The 26,562-nt window shown below is 39.1% G+C and overlaps 1 protein-coding gene across 1 annotated transcript in view; it reads left to right on the top strand.

Moving 5' to 3' along the window:
* FMN2 (formin 2) overlaps positions 1 to 26,562 on the top strand; it is a 202,838-nt gene that overhangs the window by 97,638 nt on the left and 78,638 nt on the right. Inside the window, 1 exon segment of the mRNA XM_070950697.1 lies at positions 25,106 to 25,167. Within this exon segment, the coding sequence (XP_070806798.1) occupies positions 25,106 to 25,167 (62 nt within the window).

The following is a 26,562-nucleotide window of genomic DNA, read 5'->3' as shown; positions in this document are numbered from 1 at the left end:
GTGATTTGATAACGTTTCAATCACAGCATTTATTGGGAAAGCATCAAAATGCCTGTAACTGCTTTAGTTTTTGGCAAAATAGGATAAAAATGGTATATGTTTTAGAAGACTTTAATTCTGTTTAGTTTAGCCAGATAGCTTCAAGGATTTTGCTACAATAAATTTCCAAATCATTTTCCTGCATTTCCTTTAAGGTGGAAATAATATCCAGATAATAAAATAAATAAGCAGAAGGATACAGAAATGAGAGTGTAACAACTTGGCTCAGTAATAGTCTGTAGAAGGCTGTGCAAATTTCAAAAATGTTTCAGGAGAAGCATTTTGGACCTTGAGCAAATGTGGCTTCTCTCTATTATTCATTAAAATAACTCTCCCTATCCCATCATAGAAGCAGGAGGGTCCATCTGCCCTAAGGAGTTGTCCCAAAGGTGCTTTTTCAAAAGGCAACTGGACTTTCTTTGTTTTGCTTGAAGACATTTCACTTCTCATCCAAGAAGCTTCTTCAGTTCTGCTGAAGAACTGAAAAAGCTTCTTGAATGAGAAGCGAAACAACTTCAAGCAAAACACAGAAAGTCCAGTTGCCTTTTGAAAAAGCACCGTTCGGATAATCATTAGCTGGATGACTGATAATCTCCATAGACTTTAAACTGATTCATTTTAGTTGAAGGTGCCACAGTTTTTTTCAGGCTCATTGGACCAATCCTGAGAATGTCTGATTTCAATTAAAAATAAAATTTTCAAAAATTATTGTAAAAGTAAGTTCTTACGAAAGACTGAAAAGATCACCATCGTCAAGCCCACAACTTTTTTTAAGCTAATAAGATAATAATTTCTTAAACTATTAAGCTAATAATTTGTTGGCACAGCTCATTGTCCATTTTCTGACATTAAAGAATTATTTGCTATTCTGCACATGCTGTTCTACATGCAGGATTTAATTCAATAAGTATTTTATGTAGATCAGACTTTTCCATGTCCGAACTTCAAAATTTGGCTTTATTAGTTGAGAATTCTTAGAGTTGCATTTTCAAGCTAGACTGAAGTAACAGTTTGGGGACTGATAATATGAATGCCTATAAATCAGCAAAGATAAAAACAAGTTTTTTTTTAATTTTGTTTTGATGAAATTAAAATAATGAGAATAGAATTAAAAAGCTGAAGAGCTACTGACTAGTCACACAGCTAAAAGGAATTATAGAAAAGGACAATAGACTATAGTATGATCCCCTCTATTTTATGTAAACCTATCTAAATACATTCTAACAGATTAATGAAATACAACAAGTAGATCACTACAATCACTTCCCTAAATATCTTTTTGTGCGATGTTGGCTGAAATGAAGAAACTCATTCTCCACTGACTTTTCAAAAGTCCATCAAATCTCCAAACTGCCTTTGAATCTTAACAGACTTAGACATTGTAGGTCATGCAGGAGATCCTACACCATTTCTGACAAATGGCAGTCCAATCTCTTCTTGAAAGCCTCCAGTGATGAAGCTCCCACAACTTCCGAAGGCAAGCTGTTCTATTGGCTGATTGTTCTCACTGTCAGAAAATTTCTCCTTATTTGTAATTTGAATCTCTCCTTGATCAATTTCCATCTATTAGTCCTTGCTGGCCTTCAGGTGCCTTGGTACCTAAACCCTTCCTCTCTGTGGCAGACCCTCAAATATTGGAACACTGCTATCATGTCTCCCCTGGTCTTTCTCTTCACTAGACTAGCCATGACCAGTTCCTGTAACCGTTCTTCATATGTTTTAGTCTCCAGTCCCCTAATCATCCTTGTTGCTCTTCTCTGCACTTTTTCTAGAGTCTCAGCATCTTTTTTATAATGTGGTGACCAAAACTGGATGTAGTGTTCTAGGTGTGGTCTTACTAAGGTTTTATAGAGTGGTATTAGTATGTCACTTGATCTTGATTGTATTCCTCTGTTAATGCAATTTAGGATTCTGTTAGCTTTTTTTGGCTTTTTTGGAATTTACCTATTTTGAATTGATAGTTTGAAGAGCAGCTGTGATTTGTTTGATCCATTTGATCAAATCTCCCTCCAAAATAAATGATCCCTTTGCAGTTTATTAAACCATGGTAAATGAACTATATTTCATTGATAATTTTCATTTGTTACACTGTGTCATGAATGCAAAGGGAGCAAAAAAGAATCTGCCTCTTTAGCATGTGACTAGTAAAATGGTAAATTAGTCCTACAGCTTCAGCCCCAGGAAGCTATCATTCACTTCACATCCTGCTATAATTAGCTCTCTGGTGATTATTTGCTATAAAAAGCAGTTGATTGCTACTCTTGTCCACAACAAATCTAATCAATGTCATGTGTTTGCTTTCATCATTGCAAATTTAGCTTATCACATAATTTCATTGTTACATCACCATTACTTATTTTATTGGCTGCAAGAATTGGGTTGGAAGAAGAGGATTTGAGTTTATCGGTTTTTATTGTATATTCCATATAAGAGTGTTACTTCAGTTTCCTGATTCCCTGAAGAGCATGATTGTCTACATCAAGTAACCATAGCATCTAATGCTTTACAGACAAAGGCTACCATGGGAGCTGGACCTCTAATAGTGCAGGATACTCAAATTTCAATTATATACTTTTTCAATTATGTTACAAATGATCTGTGTAATAAATGGTCCAGCTTCTTTGGAATTACTGAATAGGGCTTATCTGCAATCAGTCTGCTGTGACAATAGTTTCGTATACTGTGTACTGCAGCAAAAGTACTTCTTAAGGTGTAGGCACCATTTTCAAAACACTAGGTTTCATCAGAACAAAGTTCTGACCATCCTTAAATTGATCTATCCCATTGAAGGGCATAATAGCAGGAACATTTTTAAGAAGCCACATATAATTGAAAAGTCTCTCTCTCGTAGATAAATAATAATAATTAGGATCACGCTTATTCTCCTACTAGCATTGGACACACTGTCTCTCTCCCATATGGAAATAGTGTCAGTTCAAAATGATCTCCTATGAAAAGAAGCAGAGAAAGAGGGGAGGGTATTAAATACTTTGTTAACTTTTAAATTTTGGATAGCTTTTTTTTTTTTCCTCTTTGCTTCTACTATATATGCTGTGACTGGATCAAGGTTATTGCATTTTCCAAACAAGCATGCCTTAAGATAATTTAAGAAAGATTATTTCCTTAGTAAAATGTTACTATTATCATCACTGTTACATCTGGACAATATCATTATGGCGTCTTCATTACTACTATTGGTTTGACACCCATTCTTTTGTGGGAATATAAAGTGCAGACGCTTTTTGGTTAAACTTTTGACATTATGATTAAAAGATATTTTATGCTTATATTGAAGCCAGCTTCTCTATTCATTTCTAACCAACAATATTAAAACTGAAATATTTATGCATAGATTTTGGTATACTTCTATTACGTATTTTTAAGATACTTTTTTCTATTTGCTGTAAAAATTGTGAAGGTTTTAGGGTGATGCAAGATGCCAGACTCAACATAAGCAGTCTAACTAGGAATAGCTCATTCTAGCAATAGCACTTGGACTTATATACTGCTTGATAGTGCTTTACAACCTTCTCCAAGTGGTTTACAGAGTCAGCATATTGCCCCCAACAATCTGGATTCTCATTTTACTGACTTGGAAATATGGAAGGCTGAATTAACCTTGAATTAATTAGGATCAAACTCCTGGCTGTGGGCAGAGTTTGCCTGCATTCTAACTACTGCACCACCATGGTTCATTCTAGGCCAACATAGGAGATGCCTAGATCCAACTAGATACCCAGATATACCACAACATTCATAAAAGTGAACATCTGTTCCTTTGTAGACTAGCATGGTTCAAAAATGGAACATTTCAATTTCTCACCAGAATTGGTTAGCATTTGTAGGTGAGCTAGAGCTGTATGAGAGGCAAAGCCTTCCAAGTTAGAAAGCTTCCATAGAAAGCATTATTTTTTTCTAATTGTTATTAATTTGGGGGGGGGGGAGAAGTAGTTCTTTGTTTTGTATCAGAGTGTGATTAAAATTGCAGTAATAAATATGTACAGATATTCAGAAAGAAGAGTTCTGTAGATTTCTGCAAATAGAAGAGGAGCTTGTAAGATAATCACAATTCACTATTGTATGATTGCCATGAAAACTATATGATTCACCCTGCCTATGTGAGCTTTCATTTGAGGACAAATCCCATTTGCCCATAAATTATTCTCTCCCTCCCCAAATCCAGCTGTTTCTTTTTCTTTTTAAAATTTTTACTTCCTACAAACAGGGAAAAAACCCCAAACGTTTGAATTTTTGAAATAGACAAGCCCAGCAGTAATTAAAATTATATCCCTAAAGTTATTCTCACTTATTCTTAAAAAGAGATGATGACAATAATTTAGTACATTGGTTGTATAGAAAAATATTGGGGATAGAATTTCATTTTGATAATATGGTTTCCTTTTTGAATTTAAAGACTATTTATGAATAATGTGAATGTCATAAAAAAGGTTGTATAAAATATTTTTGCACTTTAATTCGTAATGACTATAATGTGGAGCAGAATATGCTAGCAGTATTTTGTAGGCAATTAAATTAGTTTTGATTCCATACATTTATCAGGTTTTTAATAGATTTCTCAAGATTCTCTCTGAGAAATTTGATTTAATGGTTTAAGATGCTCCAAAATATATAGTTCCTGATAGTATTGTCATTTGTTTCATGACAGTATCAAGAACATGCATATAACTTCTTTTAATATTTAAAATATTTTCAAACCTTTGACAATTTATTTAAGGAGTATGTTTCAGTTATTAACTTTTTTTTGTTAAACTGCATTTTTGCTCCATCATTGTTTATATACCAATGAAATTTTTAAGAATTAAAAGTTGACTGCAAAACGATATTCCCTATTCTGTTATAAATTATAATGTTTTTTGAACATTAGAATGAGATGCATATACTTTGTACAAAGTATACACAAGTTCCCAGCTGGTGACTCCAGCTTATCAGGAAAAGCTGGAGAATCTTCATGTATAGCAGCTAACTAGTCAGTATTAGCTGACTCGGTCTCATATTTCATAAGGCAGTTTCCTACATAATTTGTTACTAATTTTAACTTCTCTATAGTAAGTCTAACAATTTGAAAGTACAGGCACTCTCAACAATTTGAAAACACAGACTAAACTAATCAACAAAAGAAAACACAGATATAATAACAATACTGAAGGATCAGCACAACCACAAAGCTTTAGCAATTTGCACAAAAGCACAAATGTTAAAAGACCCGGAAATTATGTTATCAACAAAACAACTCCCCAAACACTAATTTATTCTATTGCTGCAATTCAAATATAGATTTCTCCTTCCATGTACCGTTATATTATAGTAATTGTTTTGACCAATATTTATACCCGAAAAATCTACAATCCTTGCTTGTCTTAATACATTTCAAATACTAGAAATATAGCTAAGGAAAACATACGTCAGTCCACTCACTTTTGATTTCACTTTCAAATTTAATTGAAGAGAACAAGCCATGTGAGTTACTGTTTCAACTCCCAAATTATATTTAGAACTCCAAGGTAATTTTAACATCTTTTGAACATTCTCTGAGATGTTCAGCATTTTTTAAAAAATGCAATCTTTTTTGGTTGCATTAACCATATTTTTTCTTTTTAGTAATTTTTTTTATTTTTTAAGACAAACAAACAATACATCAATCCTCCCTTCCCTGTGACATCTCGGTGTTATCTTCTAGGCTTCTTCTCCATCTTCCATAAGTTTCTTCTATCTTCATCTTCATCCAAACCATTCTAACATTTCATTGCTAAATCAATATTGTAATCAACATTTATACATAATTATGATATCAGTCATTTATATCTCTTTTCCAACCAACTATAAAAATAATTCCATGTTTTAAAATATTCTGGTTGCCCCTTATCTTTAATCATCAAGGTTAATCTATTCATTTCTGCACAATCTAAATTTTTTTTATTACTTCTTCTTCCAAAGGTATTTTCTCTGATTTCCAATTTTGAGCATACACAATTCTTGCAGCTGTTATTACATGTATGATCAAAATTCAATGTCCTTACTATTTTTTTCTGGAAAGATACCCAGTAGGAACAACTCTGCATTAACCATATTTTTTCAGGTTATGGGAAACACATTTCACATTGCTTAATGCAGAGCTTCCCAAACTTTCTTAGTTCAGAGTATCCTGAAATTTTTTAACAGCTTCCCTAGACCAAAACTGTGAACTACCTCAAGGTGGTAGCTTATGGTTCTACAGTGATCTTGGGCACCATGGTCTACAGTTTGGAACCACAGACTTAATGAAACACTCCACTAGCTCACCAGGTGCTACATTCACGTTCCAATGAACTCTAAAGCATTCTTTCTACTTTTTATGAAACACATTGCAGTTCTGTTTTTACTCATACAGAACTACCATATATTATCAGTGTGGACTGCTGCAATCTATTAAGGGACAGATTTGATAGATTTGGTTTTTTCTGGATTCTTTCCTTTAAAAATATATTTGCCCATCCATCTAAGATCCTCATATTTTATTCAGTCTGTCTTTATTACTTTACAAATTTAAATAAATATGCTCAAATAATTAAGATAAGCACTGAAGAAATCAGTATGGCCCATATCAATAAAACTCTAAAAAAAAAAAAATAGAAATGCAACATAATCTCCCTAGATTAAACAGTCTACAATACTAATCATGTTTGCATTTAAACATTTTATTCTGAAAGAATTAGTGCACAGGGGTCTTTTTTTTTTCCTTTTTCCCCCAGACAAGAAGGCGACACACTGACTTAAACAAAATGTATTTGTTCTCTACGAATTTAACTTCCACAAATTTTATAAACAAACTGTATAGGTGTATGAAGTTTTGGCTGATTTAATCAGTAACTTATGTCTTTGAATTTATATAAGCTTGTTTACTCAAGATGCCTGCATTGGAAATGTTTATACTAAAAATACCTTTTATTTTATACCATTTTCTTTAAAACCTATATCAGTATAACATTATCTCTATGGACTAGAACATAATGGTCATGACACAATACTTTATAGAACCCTTTCCTTTTCCACTTGTATATACTGTCATTGTGAGGTAAGAAATATGCCTAAGTCACATGCATAAAATTGCACATTGAATCAAAATCTCCCTCCTTCAAATCCATAAATTTCCACTAGAAACACTAGGAAAAACTAAATGCTAATACTAACATTATTATTTTGCCCATTAGTTTTAGTTGTTTAAGGCCATGGTTCTTTTCAACCCATCAGAAAGTTGAAAATACATTATTTTATTTATTTATTTATTTATTATTGAATTTCTATACCGCCCTTCTCCCTGAGGACTCAGGGCGGTGTACAGCCAGAGTTAAAAAAACATGCAGTACAAATATTAAAAAACAATTAAAAGATATATAAATTTGGCCCAATTAAAACTCACTACCAATTAAAACATTTAAAAAATTCTTCTTAAGCCAGCCCGGCTTGCTTGAAAAAATGGGTTTTAAGGGCACGACGAAAGGCACTGAGGTCTTGGATTCTCCTTATCTCTGGGGGCAGCTGATTCCAGAGGGTAGGTGCCCCCACAGAGAAGGCCCTCCCCCTGGGGGTCACCAGCCTGCACTGTTTGGCTGATGGCACCCCGAGGAGGCCCTCTCTGTGAGAGCGCACGGGTCGATGGGAGGTCGTCGGTAGCAGCAGGCGGTCTCGAAGATAGCTAGGCCCTATGCCGTGGAGCACTTTAAAGGTGATAACCAACACCTTGAAGCGCACCCGGAAGACCACCGGGAGCCAGTGCAGCTCGCGCAGGAGCGGTGTTACATGGGAGTGCCATGCTGCTCCCGTCACTACCCGCGCTGCTGCGTTCTGGGCCAGCTGGAGCCTCCGGGTGCTCCTGAAGGGGAGCCCCATGTAGAGAGCGTTGCAGTAGTCAAGGTGAGAGGTGACGAGGGCATGAGTGACTGTGCACAGGGAATCCCGATCAAGAAAGGGCCGCAACTGGCGAATCAGGCGAACCTGACAAAAGGTCCCCCTGGTTACAGCCGTCAGATGTTCCTCCAAGGACAGCTGCATATCCAGGAGGACTCCCAGATTGTGAGCCCTCTCTGTGGGAGCCAACGACTCGCCCCCAATAGTCAGTGATGGAGTCAACTGACTATATCGGGATGCCGGGAGCCACAGCCACTCAGTCTTGGAAGGGTTGAGCTTGAGCCTGTTCCTCCCCATCCAGATCTGCACAGCCTCCAGGCACTGGGACATCACTTCAAGGGCATCTTTGGGGTGGAGATGTACAGCTGGGTGTCTGGTAGTATCTCACCCCAAAGTCACGGATGATCTCGCCCAGCGGCTTCACATAAATGTTGAACAGAAGGGGCGAGAGGACCGATCCCTGCGGCACTCCACAAATGAGAGGCCTCGAGGTCGACCTCTGCCCCCCTGCCAACACAAACTGCGACCGGTCGGAGAGAAAGGAGGAGAACCACCGTAACACGGTGCCTCCCACCCCCAATTCTTCCAGCCGGTGCAGCATGATACCATGGTCGATGGCATCAAAAGCCGCTGAGAGGTCTAACAGGACCAGAACAGAGGAGCAACCCCTGTCCCGAGCCCTCCAGAGATCATCAACCAACGCGACCAATGCCGTTTCTGTGCTGTGCCCAGACCTGAAACCCGACTGGAATGGATCTAGATAAGATGTTTCCTCCAGGAATTGTGGAAACTGTCACGTGACCACACTCTCAACAACCTTCGCCATGAAGCGAAGGTTGGAGACAGGATGGTAGTTGGCCAATATTGCCGGATCCAGGGACGGCTTTTTGAGGAGAGGCCTCACCACCGCCTCTTTCAAGGCGGTGGGGAAGTAACCCTCACTCAACGAAGCGTTGATAACACCCTGGAGCCAGCCTCGTGTAACCTCCCGGGAAGCCAGTACCAGCCAGGAGGGACACGGGTCCAGTAAACATGTGGCCGCACTAAGTCTCCCAAAAATCCTGTCCACATCATCGGGAGTCACAGCATCAAACTCCTCCCAGATAACATTCTCAAGACTATTCCTCGTCACCCTGCCCTGATCTACCCAGTCAGAGTCCAAATCCCCCCGGATCTGAGTGATTTTGTCATACAGGTATTGTCCGAAATCCTCCGCCCTGCCTTCCAAGGGATCCTCCCGCACTCCCGAATGGAGCAGGGAGCAGGTTACCCTGAACAGGGCGGCCAGACGATTTCCTGATGACGCAATAGAGGCGGAAAAGAAATTAAACTTTGCGGTCTTTATCGCCACTAGGTAGGCCTTAATATGCGACCTTACCAGTGTTCGATCAGATTCAGCGAGACTGGCCCTCCAACCGCTCTCCAGGCGTCTTTTCCAGTGCTTCATTTCCCTCAGCTCCTCAGTGAACCAAGGAGCCGCACGGGATCGGCACCGGGTCAGAGGCCGCAAAGGCACAATTCGGTCCAAGGCCCCACCAGCCGCCCGATCCCAGGCGGCTACCAGATCCTCGGCCGAGTCATGTGCTAGAACCTCAGGAAATGGCCCAAGCTCCATCTGGAACTTCTCAGGATCCATCAGGTGCCTGGGGCGGATCCATCTAATTGGATCCGCCTCCCTGTGGCGGGGGGCAGCGGTTTGAAGATCCAGGTGAAGGAGTGAGTGATCTGTCCATGACAAGGGTTCCACGTCTATATCCCCAATAACAAGACCACTCAACCACTGGCCAGAGACAAAAATCAGATCCAGAGTGTGACCTCCCCTGTGAGTAGGGCCATGAACTAACTGGGTCAGGTCCATGGCCGTCATGGAAGCCATGAACTCCCGAGCCACCTCAGACGTTTCACCAGCGGATGGCAAGTTGAAATCACCCATGACTAAAAGCCTGGGTGTATCTACTGCCACTGTGGCTATCATGTCGAGTAGCTCAGGTAGGGCTGTTGCCACACAGCAGGGAGCCAGGTACGTAAGCAACAAGCCCATCTGAACCCCACGACCCCACCTCACAAGGAGGGACTCACATCCAGCTATCTGAGGCACAGTGGTCTCCCTTGGACCCAGATCCTCGTTAATAATAACCGCCACCCCCCCCGCCCCTCCCCTGGGCCCTCGGCTGATGGAATGCTCTGAAGCCTGGTGGGCACATTTCAACCAGAGGGACACCGCCCTCCGGGCCCAACCAGGTCTCCGTAATACCCGCCAGGTCCGCTCCTCCCTCTTGTATAAGATCGTGAATGAGAGGGGCCTTATTTACCATGGACCTAGTGTTGCATAACATCAGCCGAAGGCCCAGATCCTGAGTGTCTAAGCCACCTAGTCCCCGAGAGGAGCCGTGGGGACCGGGGCAAGCAATTGCTCTCAAACAGCGAGTGCGAGCCCCCAACACATGATATGGTCCCCTGCTCCTGCCATATCTGCCCCTCCCATCTACCGTGCTGATGGTACAGACTTCATAGGTATCGTCCCCCATCCCTTTCCCAGTCCCTTGACCAGCACCCCCCGAATCGTTACCCTGTGCCGGGCTCGGCTCTGACCCTGGTGGATTTCCTCCCCCCATCCCCCAAAGTCTTCTTCCCAATTTCTCTAGAAAGATCATTACAAACCCCCCTCCCAGAACCCCTTAAAATATTAAAAAATTTCCCTAGAAAACCCCACAAATTCTTCCTTGCTCCATGCCATCTCTCTGGACTCCAAAGTCCGTCATCGAGATAGGCCCTCGATAATGTGGAGGGCCAAACCTGCGAGAGGGGAGAATCTTGCAGGGCGAGGAGTTCCGACACCGAGTACATATAATCATCAGGGGAGCCAAAGTCCAAGGGTAGGGGGACCACCGATATTACAAACATAGCATTGTCCTCTCACGACAATGGCAAAGGAGGTGTGAATCATTTGACCCCAGAAGTTTCCAGGGCAGCCATGCTCTCACCTAGGCCACCCATGGAAACTCTGATGGAAATCCAGGCATGAAGATAGCCATATTCCGCCTTCAACTGGCCTTACGTCCATAGAACCAGTATCCCTCCTGGGATTAGTAGCATCCGGGAGTCCAAATATCCTGCTCAGAAGGAGGTTTAAGTTCGTAAATTCACATCAAAGAGATTTTACATGGCAGGGAGTTCAGACAAGCTAGATAGAAAATGGGGAAAATTAGGAATAATTCAGCAGGCCAAGATAGATGGGTAGCTGTAGCCGTAATAAGGCCCATAGGCCTAAACTCGGTCCAAAGGAAGGAGGAGGGAGGGGAAATTCAAACCGCATAAGTTTGTAGTCATTTTCCGACCCCTGTAAATCCCTCAAACTTCCAGTCTGATGGATAATGCTGCCCTATTTCATCCCCCCCCGTCCAGCTCATCCTGGGGGGGTCTCTGGGTCTCCATGAGGGAACCCTTCCCCCAAGGGTCCAACACTCTCCAATCACCCAGGACTCGGTCTAAGGCTGCTGCTGAAGAATCCTATGCTGTCAGTATTCAGGTCTGCAGGCCTTTGGGAGCCACCCCGACATCAGCCATCATCATCGCAGTCGCCGCCGCGGCTGCCACCGCCACCATCGCGACCGTCGCCATCGGCCTCCCCACGGACATCCCCAGCCGCCCCCTGCCTCTACAGATCTTCCTCGAGGCATCCAGGGGCGTGGGGAACCTCCGTAGGGGCCTCAAACGTCGACGTCATCAAGGGGCCGCCACTGCCGCTACCGCGACCGCCCGTAGCCACCGGTGCCAGCGCCACTCCCCATAGGCCGCATCCATTCATGCCCTCACCCGCCAGCACTTTGACGTCGTCCTCCTCGGAGCTGGGGTGGTCAGGAGAGCTAACAAAGCTCTCAACGGGATCCCCAGATGCTCTTTTACCCGAACGGGGGGTCATAGATGTTCAAAATGACCCCCCCGAAGTCCCCCAAGCCGAGGCATCGCCCCCCCGAAGATCCGGGATTCAGCGCCGGGACGCCATCTTGGACATGCGCAGAAGAAGAATTATGTAGAGGTTGGAACTCTTATGTGACTCTCAGTAAAACCAACACTCCAAATTGAACAGAATAGATTTGTATGTATGAAAAGAAGGCAGCAAAAACAAACAAAAAAGTTTGGCTTCATAAATCAATGTGTTCAGGCTGAAGCCTGGAGGGGAGGAAATCCCTCCATATTTCCCCAGTTCATTACTATGGGAAAGACAATGGAGCATCATTTTGGATTGTTGGCAACTGCTCTATTTTAAGGCCTCTCCCTCTGTGTCACATGAAACACAATGAGAGAGATCACATTTCTTTATTTCACAAAAGGAAATGGTACCTATGAACACTGTTGGTAAAGAAGCCATGTTCTGTATGCTTTTCTCAACTTGGAATAGGATAGGATGGGAAATGGGGCAGACAGATAAATCTCTCTACAAATATATACTGTTGTTCTGGCCTAGAGAAGGAAGTGGAATCCCTGGGAAAATAAAAAGCATGAGAAAAAGAATATTCCCACCTTGATCTTGTCCTTGAAAAGGAGATAGAAAAAGGTGGTGACAACCTTTGGAGATTGTGTTAATATATTATAATAAAGCACCTTTCCTGGAATCTTTCTGATGACTGTTTCTTGGCCTGGCCTAGCACAAAGGACCAAATTTTTTATTACATACATAAAAAAGTGAAGCTACAGCTGCCAGTTATTGATGTGGGCCTTCATAAGCATCAATTTCTTCTCAAGAACCTAGGATGTCATAATACATCAGTGAGTTTATATCAGATCTAAGCAGCAAGGATTTTTGTAACTGTCAAATGAAAATTTTGTCTATGTGCAGATTTTCTAAGTGCCGCCCAAGATTTTTTCATATGGTGCCTACTGGGCTGATAACCACTGGGACCACCCCAGCTGGTTTATGCCATAATCTTTCAATTTACAGATCATGATACTATGTGATATTCCCCAATTCTTTTGTCTTTTATTCTACTATGTCCGGGTATTGTCACATCAATTATCTGCACTTCCTTCTTTTCAACCAAGTTAAATCTGGTATGTTATGAGCCAGCTCTGTGTTCCCACCAATTTTTTTCTTACTGGCACATAACTTTACAAATGTTCCAGTGAATCATTTTGGTGACTGTGTTATGCCATTGTTTATAAATTTGTGGGATCTGCTTGAATAAGCTGAATATATGATTTACTGTTCTTTCTGCCTCTTTGCACAGTCTGCATTTTGAATCATTTGATGATTTTTCAATTCTTGCCTTGATTGAACTAGTTTGAATAGCTTGCTCTTGAACAGCCAAAAAAAAAATCAAGCCTTCAGTTTCTTTTTTCTGATATTCCAGTTGTAAGCCATCACCAGGTTTTACTTTACCCAATCTTTTCACCCAATCTTTTGTAGAAATTGACCATGTAATGCTTTTCCTTGCTAACATTTTGTTCTTGTTTTTATTCCACTATTTCAATATTTATGTGTTTTCAGCACATCCAAGTTCTAATGTTTAACATGCATCAGTGCGTGTTCTTGAATGTTTTTATGTAATCAAGCAATGCATGCTTTTTTTGCTTTAATACAGGTAGTCCTTGTCTTATTCTTATAATTGAGTCCAAACATTTTGTTGCTAAGTGAGACATTTGTTAGGTTTTGCCCCATTTTACAACTATTTACAACCTTTCTTGTGACAGTTGTTAAGTGAATCACTGCAATTATTAAGTTAGCAACATGGTTGTTAAGTGAATCTGGCTTCCCCATTGACTTTGCTTGTCAGAATTTCACAAAAGGCAATCACATGACCTTAGGACCCTGCAATCACCACAAATATAAGTCACTTACCAAGCATGTACATTTTGATCATGTACACATGATTATGGGGATGATGCAATGGTCATAAGTGTGAAAAATGGTCATAAGTTGGTTTTTTCAGTGCTGTTGTAACTTCAAACAGTTACTAAATGCTTTGTTGTAAATCAAGGATGTCCTGTAGTTGGTTTGACTTGAAGTAAATCTCTGCAGGGAATATAATCTGTGCCCTGCATATAATCTGTCAATATCAAATCAGGAATGTAATGCATAGTGAATAGTTATTAGTTATATTTTTTTGATCCAAACATCCAGTCACTGAAAATGGGATCATGGGAATGACAAAAGTTAAGGATGATAATAAATTACCATGGAAGATGCCTAATGTTAACATTAGAAGCTATTGTTAGAGTTTTCATTTCCAACCAACAATTCTGTCTTATGCTGCTTCATTGCTTTTTTTTAATAAACATTTTAACGTTTTATTGATACCAATTATTTTGAAACATTTGATGATCCAACTATGTGGTAATGAATCAAATGCCTTTTAAAATCGATCTGGACCATATAAAATTGATTTTGCACTTTTCGCAATTGTCACAAACCATTTTATCAATCAGAAGTTGATATTTTGTACCTCTGCTTTTTTTGCTGCCTCCTTTCTTTCTACTGGAGGGTTGTTATTTTCATCTAAGAAATCTTGGATGTGATTCATTCTTATGCCTGTGAATAATTTAAAAATATAGGCAAGCATGTTATAAGCCTGTAATTTCCTATTGTTGTCCTTTTTGCTGGGACTTTTGCCAGTTATTAACCAATTGCTGATGTCTTCTTTATGCAATACTTCATTAAGTTTAGTGTAATACTTCATTATGGCCCTGAATACATGACATAAGAAATGATTTTGGCAGGAAATATATAGTAAAAATGACATTTAAGCCAGATATCAGATGATATTAGCATATTGAAAGATACATGAACTAAAATATGAATTTTGTCAAAATTCCCAACATCTCAGGTCATCATTAGGACACTTTTATTAAGTATTTAAAATAGAAGAAGAAGGCAGGAGTGAGAATATGCATTTGCTTCAGGAGTGGGTTCTACTTACCTTTACTACCAGCTTGCAGTGGGGCCGCATGTGCGCGCTCACTTCACTCGCGTGCACGCCCGCTCTTCTGCGCATGCGCAGAAGCATTTTGATGATGTTGGGGTCAGTGGGCGGAGCCTCCTGCCAGTTTTACTACCGGTTCTATAGAACCGGTGCGAACTGGGGGCAACCCACCACTGATTTGCTTCTCTATAAGTGGAAGCTTTAATAACACCTAAAATACATCTAGATTATTAGGAAAGTATAATGTTGCATTGTTGCATGAACATATAAATCCCAAAGTAGTGTACATACATACCAATCATAGTATTTTTTTTCAAGGCCAGCAACATTATTCAAAGTACAGAAAGGAAGAAACAAATTATCAGTAAGTCAATAAAGACATATGATAAAAAGAAAGGAAACAACGGAAACTAGTTTACTCCCAGAAAAGAATACAGCTAATTTTCTTTCCATTTGGAAGCCATTACTGAACTTTGTGCTTAAAGCGGGGAAAAAAATGAAACTTTGACTTTGGGTTTTGCTGATTAGATATGTTTGCTGTCATGGAAATTGCTAGTACATATTATTATGTAAAAGTAAAAAGTTGAGGCTGTGTGTTATTATTTTATTCTACTATCCTAAAAAGAGTTGGAGACAAGACAAGTCATTTCATTGCTGTGCTACTAAAAAACTGGTAGTGAGAGTAGAGTTATATGCAGTGGTGAGATTCAGCCAGTTCGCACCGCTTCAGGAGAACCAGTTGTTAACTTTCTGAGCAGTTTGATGAACAGGTTGGTGGAAGAAATCATTAGGGCAGAGAACCTGTTATTAAATTATTTGAATCCCACCACTGGTTATATGAAGCCTCATATAAAGGTCACTGATATTTGTTTTAAAATGTAGCATTATATGTATATTTAGTCAGTTTTTTACCTCAGCTTTCTACCAGAGCAAGTATTCAAAGGTATAGCATTCATGATTTTTTTAAAAGGCAAAGCAAAACATTAATTCAAATGAATACTAAAATAAACAGTTAAAACCCTGATGAAAAAGATGCACCTCTGCAAAGTCTGAGAGAGTGAGAGTCAAAAGAAATTCCAACATTTAAAAACAGTGCTATATATGGCCTTCTCCCAAGTGCTAAAATAACAGCAGGAACATCATTAAATGGCCTCTAGTATTGATCAACAGCAGGACAGATGTATAATGGAAAATGGGCGTCACCTGCTAAATCATGTAGGCCTTTAAATTAACATCTTAATTGTGCCAGAGAAATTATTGGCAAACTGCAAATCTTTCACTACCAGCAATAGTATGGAAATCAATTGCATTTTATTTCCTGGTGGTGATTTTTATTTTTGTGCTGTACTTGTGGGCTATAATAATATGATATTATAGAGGAGTTGTTTTTGTTGTGCTTTACATCGTAATGTATGAGCAGTTGTGTGAAATACAAGCAGTGGCCTGCATACCTGTGCCACTGAAGATATACAAACCACCTGGTACCGTAGTACCAGACCAGACCTTCTCTTATCTCCTGTAAGTATTCAAATAGAAGTATTAAATTGCTGTGCATCTCAATCTTTGGTAATCTTAACAAGCTTCAAAAATGTAAAACAAGAAGCTATGCTATATTTCTTGTTCACTAAAGTTAACATTTTTGAGAGGATTTTTGAGCTCCAAGATGGAATTTTAAAAGAATGTAAAAGCGGTGTGCAATGTGTTTTTTCAAAAAGGAGCAAAGTTGCATTCAAGTTTGTTCAAAGGAATTGCAGAAATGCTTATGTACTAAAAATAGCCTTTTAACAGAATTCACTAATACTTGTAGTAGGCATATTATACATTATACATCAAATACAGTATTTGTACAAATATAGGTTGTTAAAAAATATATCCTCTTCATCGATTACTGCCTTGTCGTGGCAAAGGGGCTTGCGTAGCTCAATGAAACTATGAGCTATGCCATCCAGGGCCACCCAAGATGGACAGGTCATAGCAGAGAGCTCTGACAAAAAACGTGATCCACTGGAGAAGGAAATGGCAACCCACTCCAGTATCTTTGCCATGAAAACCCCATGGACAGTACCAAACGGAAAAAAGATATGATGCCAGAAGATGAGCTCCTCAGGTAGGAGGGTGTCCAATATGCTACTAGGGAAGAGCAGAGGGCTAATACTAGTAGCGCCAGAAAGAATGGAGTGACTGGGCCAAGCCGAAAAGATGCTCAACTGTGGATGTATCCGGTGGTGAAAGGAAAATCCGATGCTGCAAAGATCTTTTCTCCATAGGAATCTGGAATGTAAGATCCATGAATCAAGACAAGCTATACGTGGTCAAACAAGAGATGACAAGACTGAACATCGACATCTTAGGAATCAGCGAACTAAAATGGACAGGAATGGGTGAATTTAATTCAGATGACCATCAGGTATACTACTGCGGGCAAGAATCCCTCAGAAGAAATGGAGTAGCCTTCATAGTCAATAAAAGAATAGAAAAAGTAATACTGGGATGCAATCCCCAAAATGACAGAATGATCTCAGTTCAAATCCAAGGCCAACCATGCAATATCACAGTAGTCCAAGTCTATGCCCCAACCACTAGTGTTGAAGAGGATGAAATTGACCAGTTCTATGAAGCCCTACAGCACTTTATAGAACACACACAAAAAATGATGTCCTTATCATCAGGGGGGATTGGAATGCTAAAGTAGAAAGCCAAAAGATAACCGGAATAACAGGCAAGTTTGGCCTTGGAGTACAAAATGAAGCAGGACACAGGCTGATTAGAATTCTGTCAAGATAATACGATGGTCATAGCAAACACTCTTTTCGAACAACCCAAGAGACGACTCTACACATGGACATCATCACAGGGTCAATACAGAAATCAGATTGACTATGTGCTCTGCAGCCAAAGATGGAGAAGCTCTATACAGTCAGTAAAAACAAGACCAGGAGCTGACTGTGACTCAGATTATGAACTTCTCGTTGCAAAATTAAGGGTTAAATTGAAGAAAGTAGGGGAAAGCACTAGGCACTAGGGATATGATTTAGTTCAGGTATATATCCCTGATGAATATACAGTAGAAGTGACAAACAGATTTAAGGAATTAGATCTGATAGAGGTAGCAACTAAAACCATCCCAAAGAAAAAGATATGCAAGAAAGAAAAATGGCTGTCTGAGGAAACTTTGCAAATAACTGAGAAAAGAAGGGAACCGAAAGGCAAGGGAGAAAGAGAAAGATACACCCAATTGAATGCAGAATTCCAGATAATAGTTAGAAGAGATAAGAATGCCTTCTTAAATGAACGTACAAAGAAATAGAAGAAAACAATAGAATAGGGAGGACCAGAGATTTCTTTAAGAAAATTGGAGATATGAAGGGAATGTTTCATGCAAAGATGGGCATGATAAAGGACCAAAATGTCAGGGGCCTAACAGAGGTAGAAGAGATTAAGAAGAGGTGGCAAAATTACACAGAAGAACTATACAAGAACGAGCTTAATGTCCCTGATAACCATGATGGGGTGGTCACTGACCTTGAGCCAGACATCCTAGAATGTGAAGTCAAATGGGCCTTAGGAAATCTAAGCAACAACAAAGCTAGTGGAGGTGACAGTATTCCAGCTGAGCTATTCAAAATCTTAACAGACGATGCAGTAAAAGTGCTACACTCAATTTGCCAGCAAATTTAGAAAACTCAACAGTGGCCACAGGACTGGAAAAGGTCAGTTTACATTCCAATTCCAAAGAAAGGCAATGCCAAAGAATGTTCAAACTATCGCACCATTGCACTCATATTACATGCTAGTAAAGTTATGCTCAAAATCCTACAAGCTAAGCTCCAGCAGTATGTGGATCGAGAACTACCAGAAGTACAGGCAGGATTTCGAAGAGGCAGAGGAACTAGAGATCAAATTGCCAACATACACTGGATCATGGAGAAAGCTAGGGAGTTCCAGAAAAACATCTACTTCTGCTTCATTGACTATGCTAAAGCCTTTGATTGTGTGAATCACAACAAATTGTGGCAAGTTCTTAAAGAGATGGGAGTATCAGACCATCTTCTTTGTCTTTTGAGAAACCTATATGCGGGTCAAGAAGCAACAGTGAGAACTGGACATGGAATCACTGATTGGTTCAAAATTGGGAAACAAGTCCGGCAAGGCTGTATACTGTCACCCTGCTTATTTAACTTATATACAGAGCACATCATGAGAAAGGCAGGGCTAGATGACTCAAAAGTTGGAATTAAGATTGCCGGGAGAAATATCAACAACCTCAGATATGCAGATGATACCACTCTAATGGCAGAAAGTGAAGAGGAACTAAAGAGCCTCTTGATGCGGGTGAAGAAGGAGAGTGCAAAAGTTGGCTTGAAACTCAATATTAAGAAAACTAAGATCATGGCATCCGGCTCTCTCAATTCCTGGCAAATAGATGAGGAAGAAATGGAGGTAGTGACAGATTTTATTTTCCTGGGCTCCAAGATCACCGCAGATGGGGACTGCAGCCAAGAAATTAAAAAACGTTTGCTCCTGGGGAGGAAAGCTATGGCAAATCTGGATAGCTTACTAAAAAGCAGAGAAATCACCCTGCCAGCAAAAGTGCATATAGTCAAGGCTATGGTTTTCCCAGTTGCAATGTATGGCTGTGAAAGTTGGACCATAAGAAAGACTGAGTGCCAAAGAATTGAGGCCTTTGAACTATGGTGCTGGAGAAGACTCCTGCAAGTCCCTTGGACTGCAAGGTGAACAAACCAGTCAGTCCTAGTGGAGATCAACCCTGACTGCTCTTTAGAAGGCCAGGTCCTGAAGATGAAACTCAAATACTTTGACCACCTAATGAGAAGGAAGAACTCATTGGAAAAGAGCCTAATGCTGGGAAAGATTGAGGACAAAAGAAGAAGGGGATGACAGAGAATGAGGTGGCTGGATGGAATCACTGAAGCAGTAGGCATCACCTTAAATAACTCCGGGGGATGGTAGAGGACAGGAAGGCCTGGAGGAATATTGTTTATCATGAGCACAGTATTCTGTATTTAATAATTATTATATAATTGTAATTATACAATTGTAATATAATTAATTTACAATTAGTAATATAATTATAATTAATTATGTAATAATTATATAAATAAGTAAAAGCCAGTTTGGTGTAGTGGTTATGGTGCTATGTTCTAAAACTCAGTCTCCTGGTTTCCAGGAAGACTGGAAATCAGGAGGCTGTGAGTTTTGGAACATAGAATGTAGAATTAAGATCTCTCTGTGTTGGAAGATCTTCTAGTCCAACTCCCTGCTCAAGTAGAAGACCCTATACCATTTCAGATAAATGGCTATCCAGTCTCTTTTTGAAAGTCTACAGTAATGGAACACCCACAACTGAAAGCAAGCTGATCCATTGATTGGTTGCTCCCACTGTTAGGAAATTTCTCCTCTTTAATTCTAGGTTGCTTCTTTCCTTGTTTAGTTTCCATCCATTGTTTCGTGTCTTGCCTTTTGGTGCTTAGGAAAATAGTCTGATCCCCTCATTTTTATAGGAGTCCCTCAAATATTGGAATACTGCTCTCATGGCTCCCCTAATCAATCCTTTTCATTAGACTAGACATATCCAATTCCTGTAACTGTTCTTCATATATTTAAGCTTCCATAGATCCCTAATCATTCCCCTAATCATTCTTGTTGCTGTTCTCTACACTCTTTCCAGAGTCTCAACATCTTTTTTTTTTATATCGTGGTGACCAGAACTGGATACAGTATTCCAAGTGTGGTTTTACTAAGGCTTTGTAAAACTATACTAGGACCTCACGTGATCTTGATTCTATCCCTCTATTAATGCAGACTAGGACTGCATTGCCTTTTTTGGCTGCTGACACACATTGTTGGCTCATATTTATTTATTTTTGCTACACACTCTTGGCTCATATTTATTTTTAGTCATAAAAGCTGTTTGGGTTAGTTACTCTCTCTTTGTCCAGATCATCCCACCCACTGCATTGTGGGAAAAATAGGAGGAAAAAATATATATGCTGACTGCCTTAAGTTGCTTATAAAGGGCAAGATAAAAATCAGAAAAATGAATAAATGTTTCAGTTCTGTAAAGTATTTAATTCCTTTTAAACTGATTACCACTGCCCTTTGCAATATTCCTGAAATCTCGTACTCCTTTAAATCATTGTGGATAATATTATCTGTACAAGATAGATTCAATCTATTCCATCATAAAATACCTTGCAAGCTTTTGTTCATAATGAAGTGTATAGTTAACCATAGACAATTTCTCCTTATTGAAAATAGGAAATGACAATGTATCTGTATAACACGGTATATTTTTCTCTTCCTGGCCATCTTCCCATGTTCTTTATAAAATCTTTCTTGCCATCTCTTAGACTTTGCTTGTTATGTTTGATACAGGGGGGACCTCACTTAATTAAAACTGTATTTATTCTAGGTAGATGATTTGCTTTGGTTTATCTCCAAAATAACCTACATGGAATTCTATTGTGGTGCATTATGATATTGATCTATGTTGCTATTCAAATGAAGCAATCTGATTTGTTGGAATTTTAATGCAGTTTATTTAGTTTAAGGACTAGATATTTGATTTTGGAAAGCTTCTTTTTAAAAAAGAAAAGTTAACTCTTACTATTTTCAAGAAGAAAAACAGTTAAAATGTATGTCATAGGGAACTAACTTTTAAAATATTTCCTACAGATGTATAAAAAGATAATTTATTGGTAAACAAAAATGTTTTGTGAAAATAGGTAAATGAGAAAAGGAAAGAAGTAAAACATGATAAAACATTTGGAAAAAAGAAAATGGTTTTTGCAGAAGACTCTGGAAAAAAGAATATCCTGAAAAGAAGGAATGTTATTTTTATCTTTTTAAATCCTTCCCTCCAATCTCTAAGAACATTCTGGACTCTGCTTCATGCAATCAAGATCAACATTTCCTTATTTATATATTCTTTTATTATACTGTAACTAAAGTTATATTTCAGACCTGTAGGGAGAAAATGTGATGAGTCCCAGACACTGGATTTTATCACTAAATGCTTTACAGCAATGAAAAACAAATGAGCATGAATTATATTGTCTCTAATCTTGAGGTGTATACACAAAATCATTTAGCAACAGTGAAAGGTACTGATTTATAGAGGGCAATGTAATCTGTTGTTAAGTTTTTGTCAGGAATTGTCAAAGGAAATTCTAGCTACGTTTTGCTCCAGGTCAAGATTTGCCTTAGAGGTATATAGATTAAATAGAAAGCAGAAGAAAATGCTAAATAGAAGAAAGAAGAAACATGAAAGCAATTGCATTGTAATCAGATGACTGATTTTCTCAGCCCTTTTTTGGGCTGGGTGTATGGCACTTAACTGAAGTCAGAAGAGACATGTTATGTATGGATGGTTTTCAGAGTCAAAAAATTCATAGTTTTCCCTACCATCCTTATAATGGTCTATGACGGCTGTGCTTCACGGACTGCTGAGGGGATGCAATATCATCACAGGGGATCTGCAAAGGCTTGAAGAAAAGTTATGATTTAAATCTTGAGTTAAAATTTAACCATGGCCATGGTCTAGGACCACAAAAAGTATGTAAAGGAGTTCTATAGTGAAGACAAGGATAAGAACCACTGGCCTATGACAATAATACAGATTTGATTTGATCTGATATTTCTCCTACAGGCAATAGCACTTAGACTTATATACCGCTTTACAGTGCTTTACAACTCTCTCTAAGCCATTTACAGAATCAGTATATTGCCCCCAACAATCTGGGTCCTCATTTTATCCACCTCAGAAGGATGGAAGGCTGACTCAACCTTGAGCCTGGTGAGATTAGAACTGCTAAATTGCTGGCAGCCGGCAGGCAGCCCTGCTGCGGGCTACTTCTGCGCCACCGTAGCTCAGAAGGACAGAATACTTAGGGTAAATTAAAATTCAAGAATATAACCCACATGCACTTCAAATGAATGTTGGAAATGTAAATTTAAACAAGGGACTTTTTATTGTTTATGGTGGATGTGTGATAAAGCAAAGAAATATTGGAGTAGGATTCATATTTTAATATAGAAAATTCTTACAGTGAATATAAAAAGAAAACCAGAGACTTCTCTTTTGGGTTTAATGGAAAAAAGACCTGGGGGAAAAAAATCAGAACCTTGATGTTATATATGTTGATGGTAGCAAGACTTTATGCACAGAAATGGAAGGTCACCTTGATCCCCACAATGGATGAATGGCTGCAAAAATTGATATATAATTGCTGCAATAATTGATGTTAGCAGAGGTGGCTAAATTGACTGTTTTGATCAAGGAAAAAGTATAAATACTTTTATTTCTACTTGGAAACCGCTTCTGGACTTTGTGCTTGAGGTGGAAAAAAAATGAAACTTTGATTTTAGGTTTTACATTTGTTGTCATAGAAATGGCTAGTTAATACAATTATGTAAAAGTAAAAGGCTGAGGTTTGATGTTAATGCCCTATTCTACTGTAGCAAAAGAAATAGGAAGTCAATGCCGTTTTTTTTATTTTCCCCCTTTTCTTTCCCTCACTTTCTCTTTCCCTTTTACCTTCCCTATTTTCCCTACCATTTATTTTTGTATCTTCTTTGTATGCTATATTATAAACTAATAAACTTAAAAAAAAAAAAAAGACTATAACCCACTACCTTGTCCCTGTTCAGGCTGTTTTGTTCACTTGGGAATTTCTAGATTGTGTCAGTTTTAATTAAGTTCTTTAAACTTAAGTTCAGGACCATATTGGTTGGAAACATGCAGAAGAGGCCTTCATCCTACAGTGGATAAAAGGTAAAGGTAAAGGTTCCCCCGCGCATGCGTGCTAGTCTAGGGGCGATGCTCTTCTAAGCCGAAGAGCCAGCGCTATCTGAAGACATCTCCATGGTCATGTGACTGGCATGACTCAATGCCGAAGACGTACGGAGCGCTGTTACCTTCCCACCAAAGTGGTCCCTATTTTTCTACTTGCATTTTTTACATGCTTTCGAACTGCTAGGTTGGCAGAAGCTGGGACAAGTAACAGGAGCTCACCCCATTACACGGCACTAGGGATTCGAACCACTGAACTGCCGATCTTCTGATCGACAAGCTCAGCGTCTTACCTACTGAGCCACCATGTCCCATGCAGTGGATAAACAATGGCTTAAATGATAATGAAAAATTTGCTTTAGTAGTTATTTTGCATGTGTAAGTTCTACCCCAGTCCTGACATTCTGATAAGATGTAAAAGGTGACAGAAACCTATTTCAAATAAATAAAGAACTTTATTAATGACTTCACCAGAAATTCTATAGGGTATGTAGAAGGCCTGCCATGTGGATCATTCTGTTGAAATACAGTTCCGGACCTGGTAAATTATAAACAAACATGGTATGTGAATTTAACAGAGGCCCATTTCAATATCTAAAAAATGGTTTCCCTTAATAAAGATAAATCAATATTTTTGCAGTTGCCCCACTAGATAATCTATTCTGGTATGATGTAACCAGCTGCATGGTTAAAAGACTTGTATATGTGCTTCTCTGTCTGAATATTTCCCGTCTGTCAGAAGTCATAGAAATTTGATCTCCTTTCTTTGCTAGAGATTTTTAAATAATAAAAACTAATTTTGCTTTCTTGATTTCTTTTTAAGCAGCACTAAGATAAACTTTTGAAACCATTCTTTAATGAATTCTGTCTTACCAGCCTAAATCCTTATATCTTTGCTGTTATTAAATATGTTACTTGCCCTTCCTGTTTAATTCTAAATGAAGTATGACTTTTGAAGTCATACTTATGGAACTGTTTGTGTAATGACTAACTACATAGGTTGCTTTAAGCAAACTTATATCTGTTACATATAAATTAGGTTGATCCATGGATTATACAGTTAAAGGCTGAAACTCAGCTAAAGACATATTTCCTTTGCTGTTTGACTATAATGTGTACTTTTTAAAGTCAGACCATCAAACTCTGGCGTAAAGCTTATTGTTACCATTTGACTTTTTCTGTAACAATACAATGGGTAACAATAAGCTCACTCCAGACATGATTGTGGGGGATAGATGACTTAACTGCATTAAAATGTGATGCCAGGTTCCACTAGTTTTCTTATCTAATGTAAGATGGAACATTTTCTTAAGGCATTAATAAAGTGTAATCCATTAAACTGTATGGCCAATAGATCATTATTGTATTGTGCTTAGTCTTTTCTTGAAATGTAAATCCTTTTTTAAACTTTTCTCTGCCTTTTTCATAGCTGTCATGAACTTGGACAACTCTGTGGTGGACTTAGAGACTCTTCAAGCCCTTTATGAGAATGTGAGTAACAAAGCAAAAATGTACATGCACTAATTATAGTTTACAATGTTTGCCAAAAATGGCAGTATCACAATTATGACTGATTGTATTGCTATGGTAGAACAATATCACAGTGACAATTAAATGTAAATACCAGGCAAAAATTGAAGGAATGTTACCAATTGTGAAATTGGACAGGCCTGGATTCAGTATTATAAATTAGGGTTAGATTTACTAACAGAGCAGTCATACAGAGATGGAGAAACCATGATGGATTAATTACCAGAAGGCAAGATTTGTTAGGCTTGTGCCAAAAGGAAGAAAGATAAAAGAAACTGTATTTTTCTTCCCTGACTTTATATTTCTCTGTTAAATTTGTTGTTCCCATTGAGCTATGTGCCAGTTTAATATCTAGTGCACTCTTTCCCATTCTGAATGTATGTCAGAAGAGTATACAGGATTATATTGTGTAGATCCAGTCCAGACCTTGTTTCAAGTCTTCTCAAAGAGATCCACACCATCTTATGGACTTTTGGATGTCTTTCTAGAATCCATGTGATGCCTCATTATCACATCTGATATCATATATTGAAAAAACAACATGATAAAATATATTTATACAAACATATTCATACAAAGCAAATTTCAATGTATGCTTATTTGTTAATGAGTTTTTAAAGCCAGTTGCTGATTCATTGCAGAATAGCTACGTTACATTTTAATTTCTTCTACTATTTAAAAATTCACTGTAACAAGTTTTTTTAGGGAGGTCAGACACCTTTGCTAATCCTACAGAAATTGTGGGTGCTCCATCACTGGATATTTTTAAGAAGAGTCTAGACCGGGGTGTTAAACTCAAGTCCCGGTGGCCACACCTGGCCCATGGGGTACTTAGATCTGGCCCTTGGGGCTGCCCTTGAAACAGCAAAGGACCGGCCCGCGGTACTTCTGCCAGCGAAAATGGGCTCCCGAGCTCCGTTTTTGTCTGCCACGGCCTCCTGCAACCCTCTGCCACATGTGATCCTCCCAAGCTCCGTTTTCACTGGCAGAAGTACCGTGCCCCTGACAGGAGTGATGTTGAGCTGGCCATGCCCACCCTGGCCTCCCGAGGTCAAACACAACCCTGATGTGTCCCTCAGTGAAATTGAGTTTGACACCCCTGGTCTAGATAGTCACTTATCTGAAATGGTATAGGTTCTCCTGCTTGAGCAGGGAGCTGGACTAGAAGACCTCCAAGGTCCCTTCCAGGTCATTCTATTCTATCCTATTCTAATTAATTTTTTAATTAGTGGATGTGGGAAATGCTGTGGACATAGTATACTTGGACTTCAGCAAGGCATTTAACAAAACAGACCACGGCCTACTTCTTGATAAACAATGCACCACCAGATGGATTCGCAATTGGCTGACCAATAG

Source organism: Pituophis catenifer, unplaced genomic scaffold (assembly GCF_029215685.1).
Source record: "Pituophis catenifer annectens isolate HBS135680 unplaced genomic scaffold, rPitCat1.0.hap2 SCAF_1, whole genome shotgun sequence".
In the NCBI taxonomy this organism is placed as follows: domain Eukaryota; kingdom Metazoa; phylum Chordata; class Lepidosauria; order Squamata; family Colubridae; genus Pituophis; species Pituophis catenifer.
Note: the sequence above shows the minus strand (reverse complement) of the source record. Positions and strands in the feature narration are given on the sequence as shown.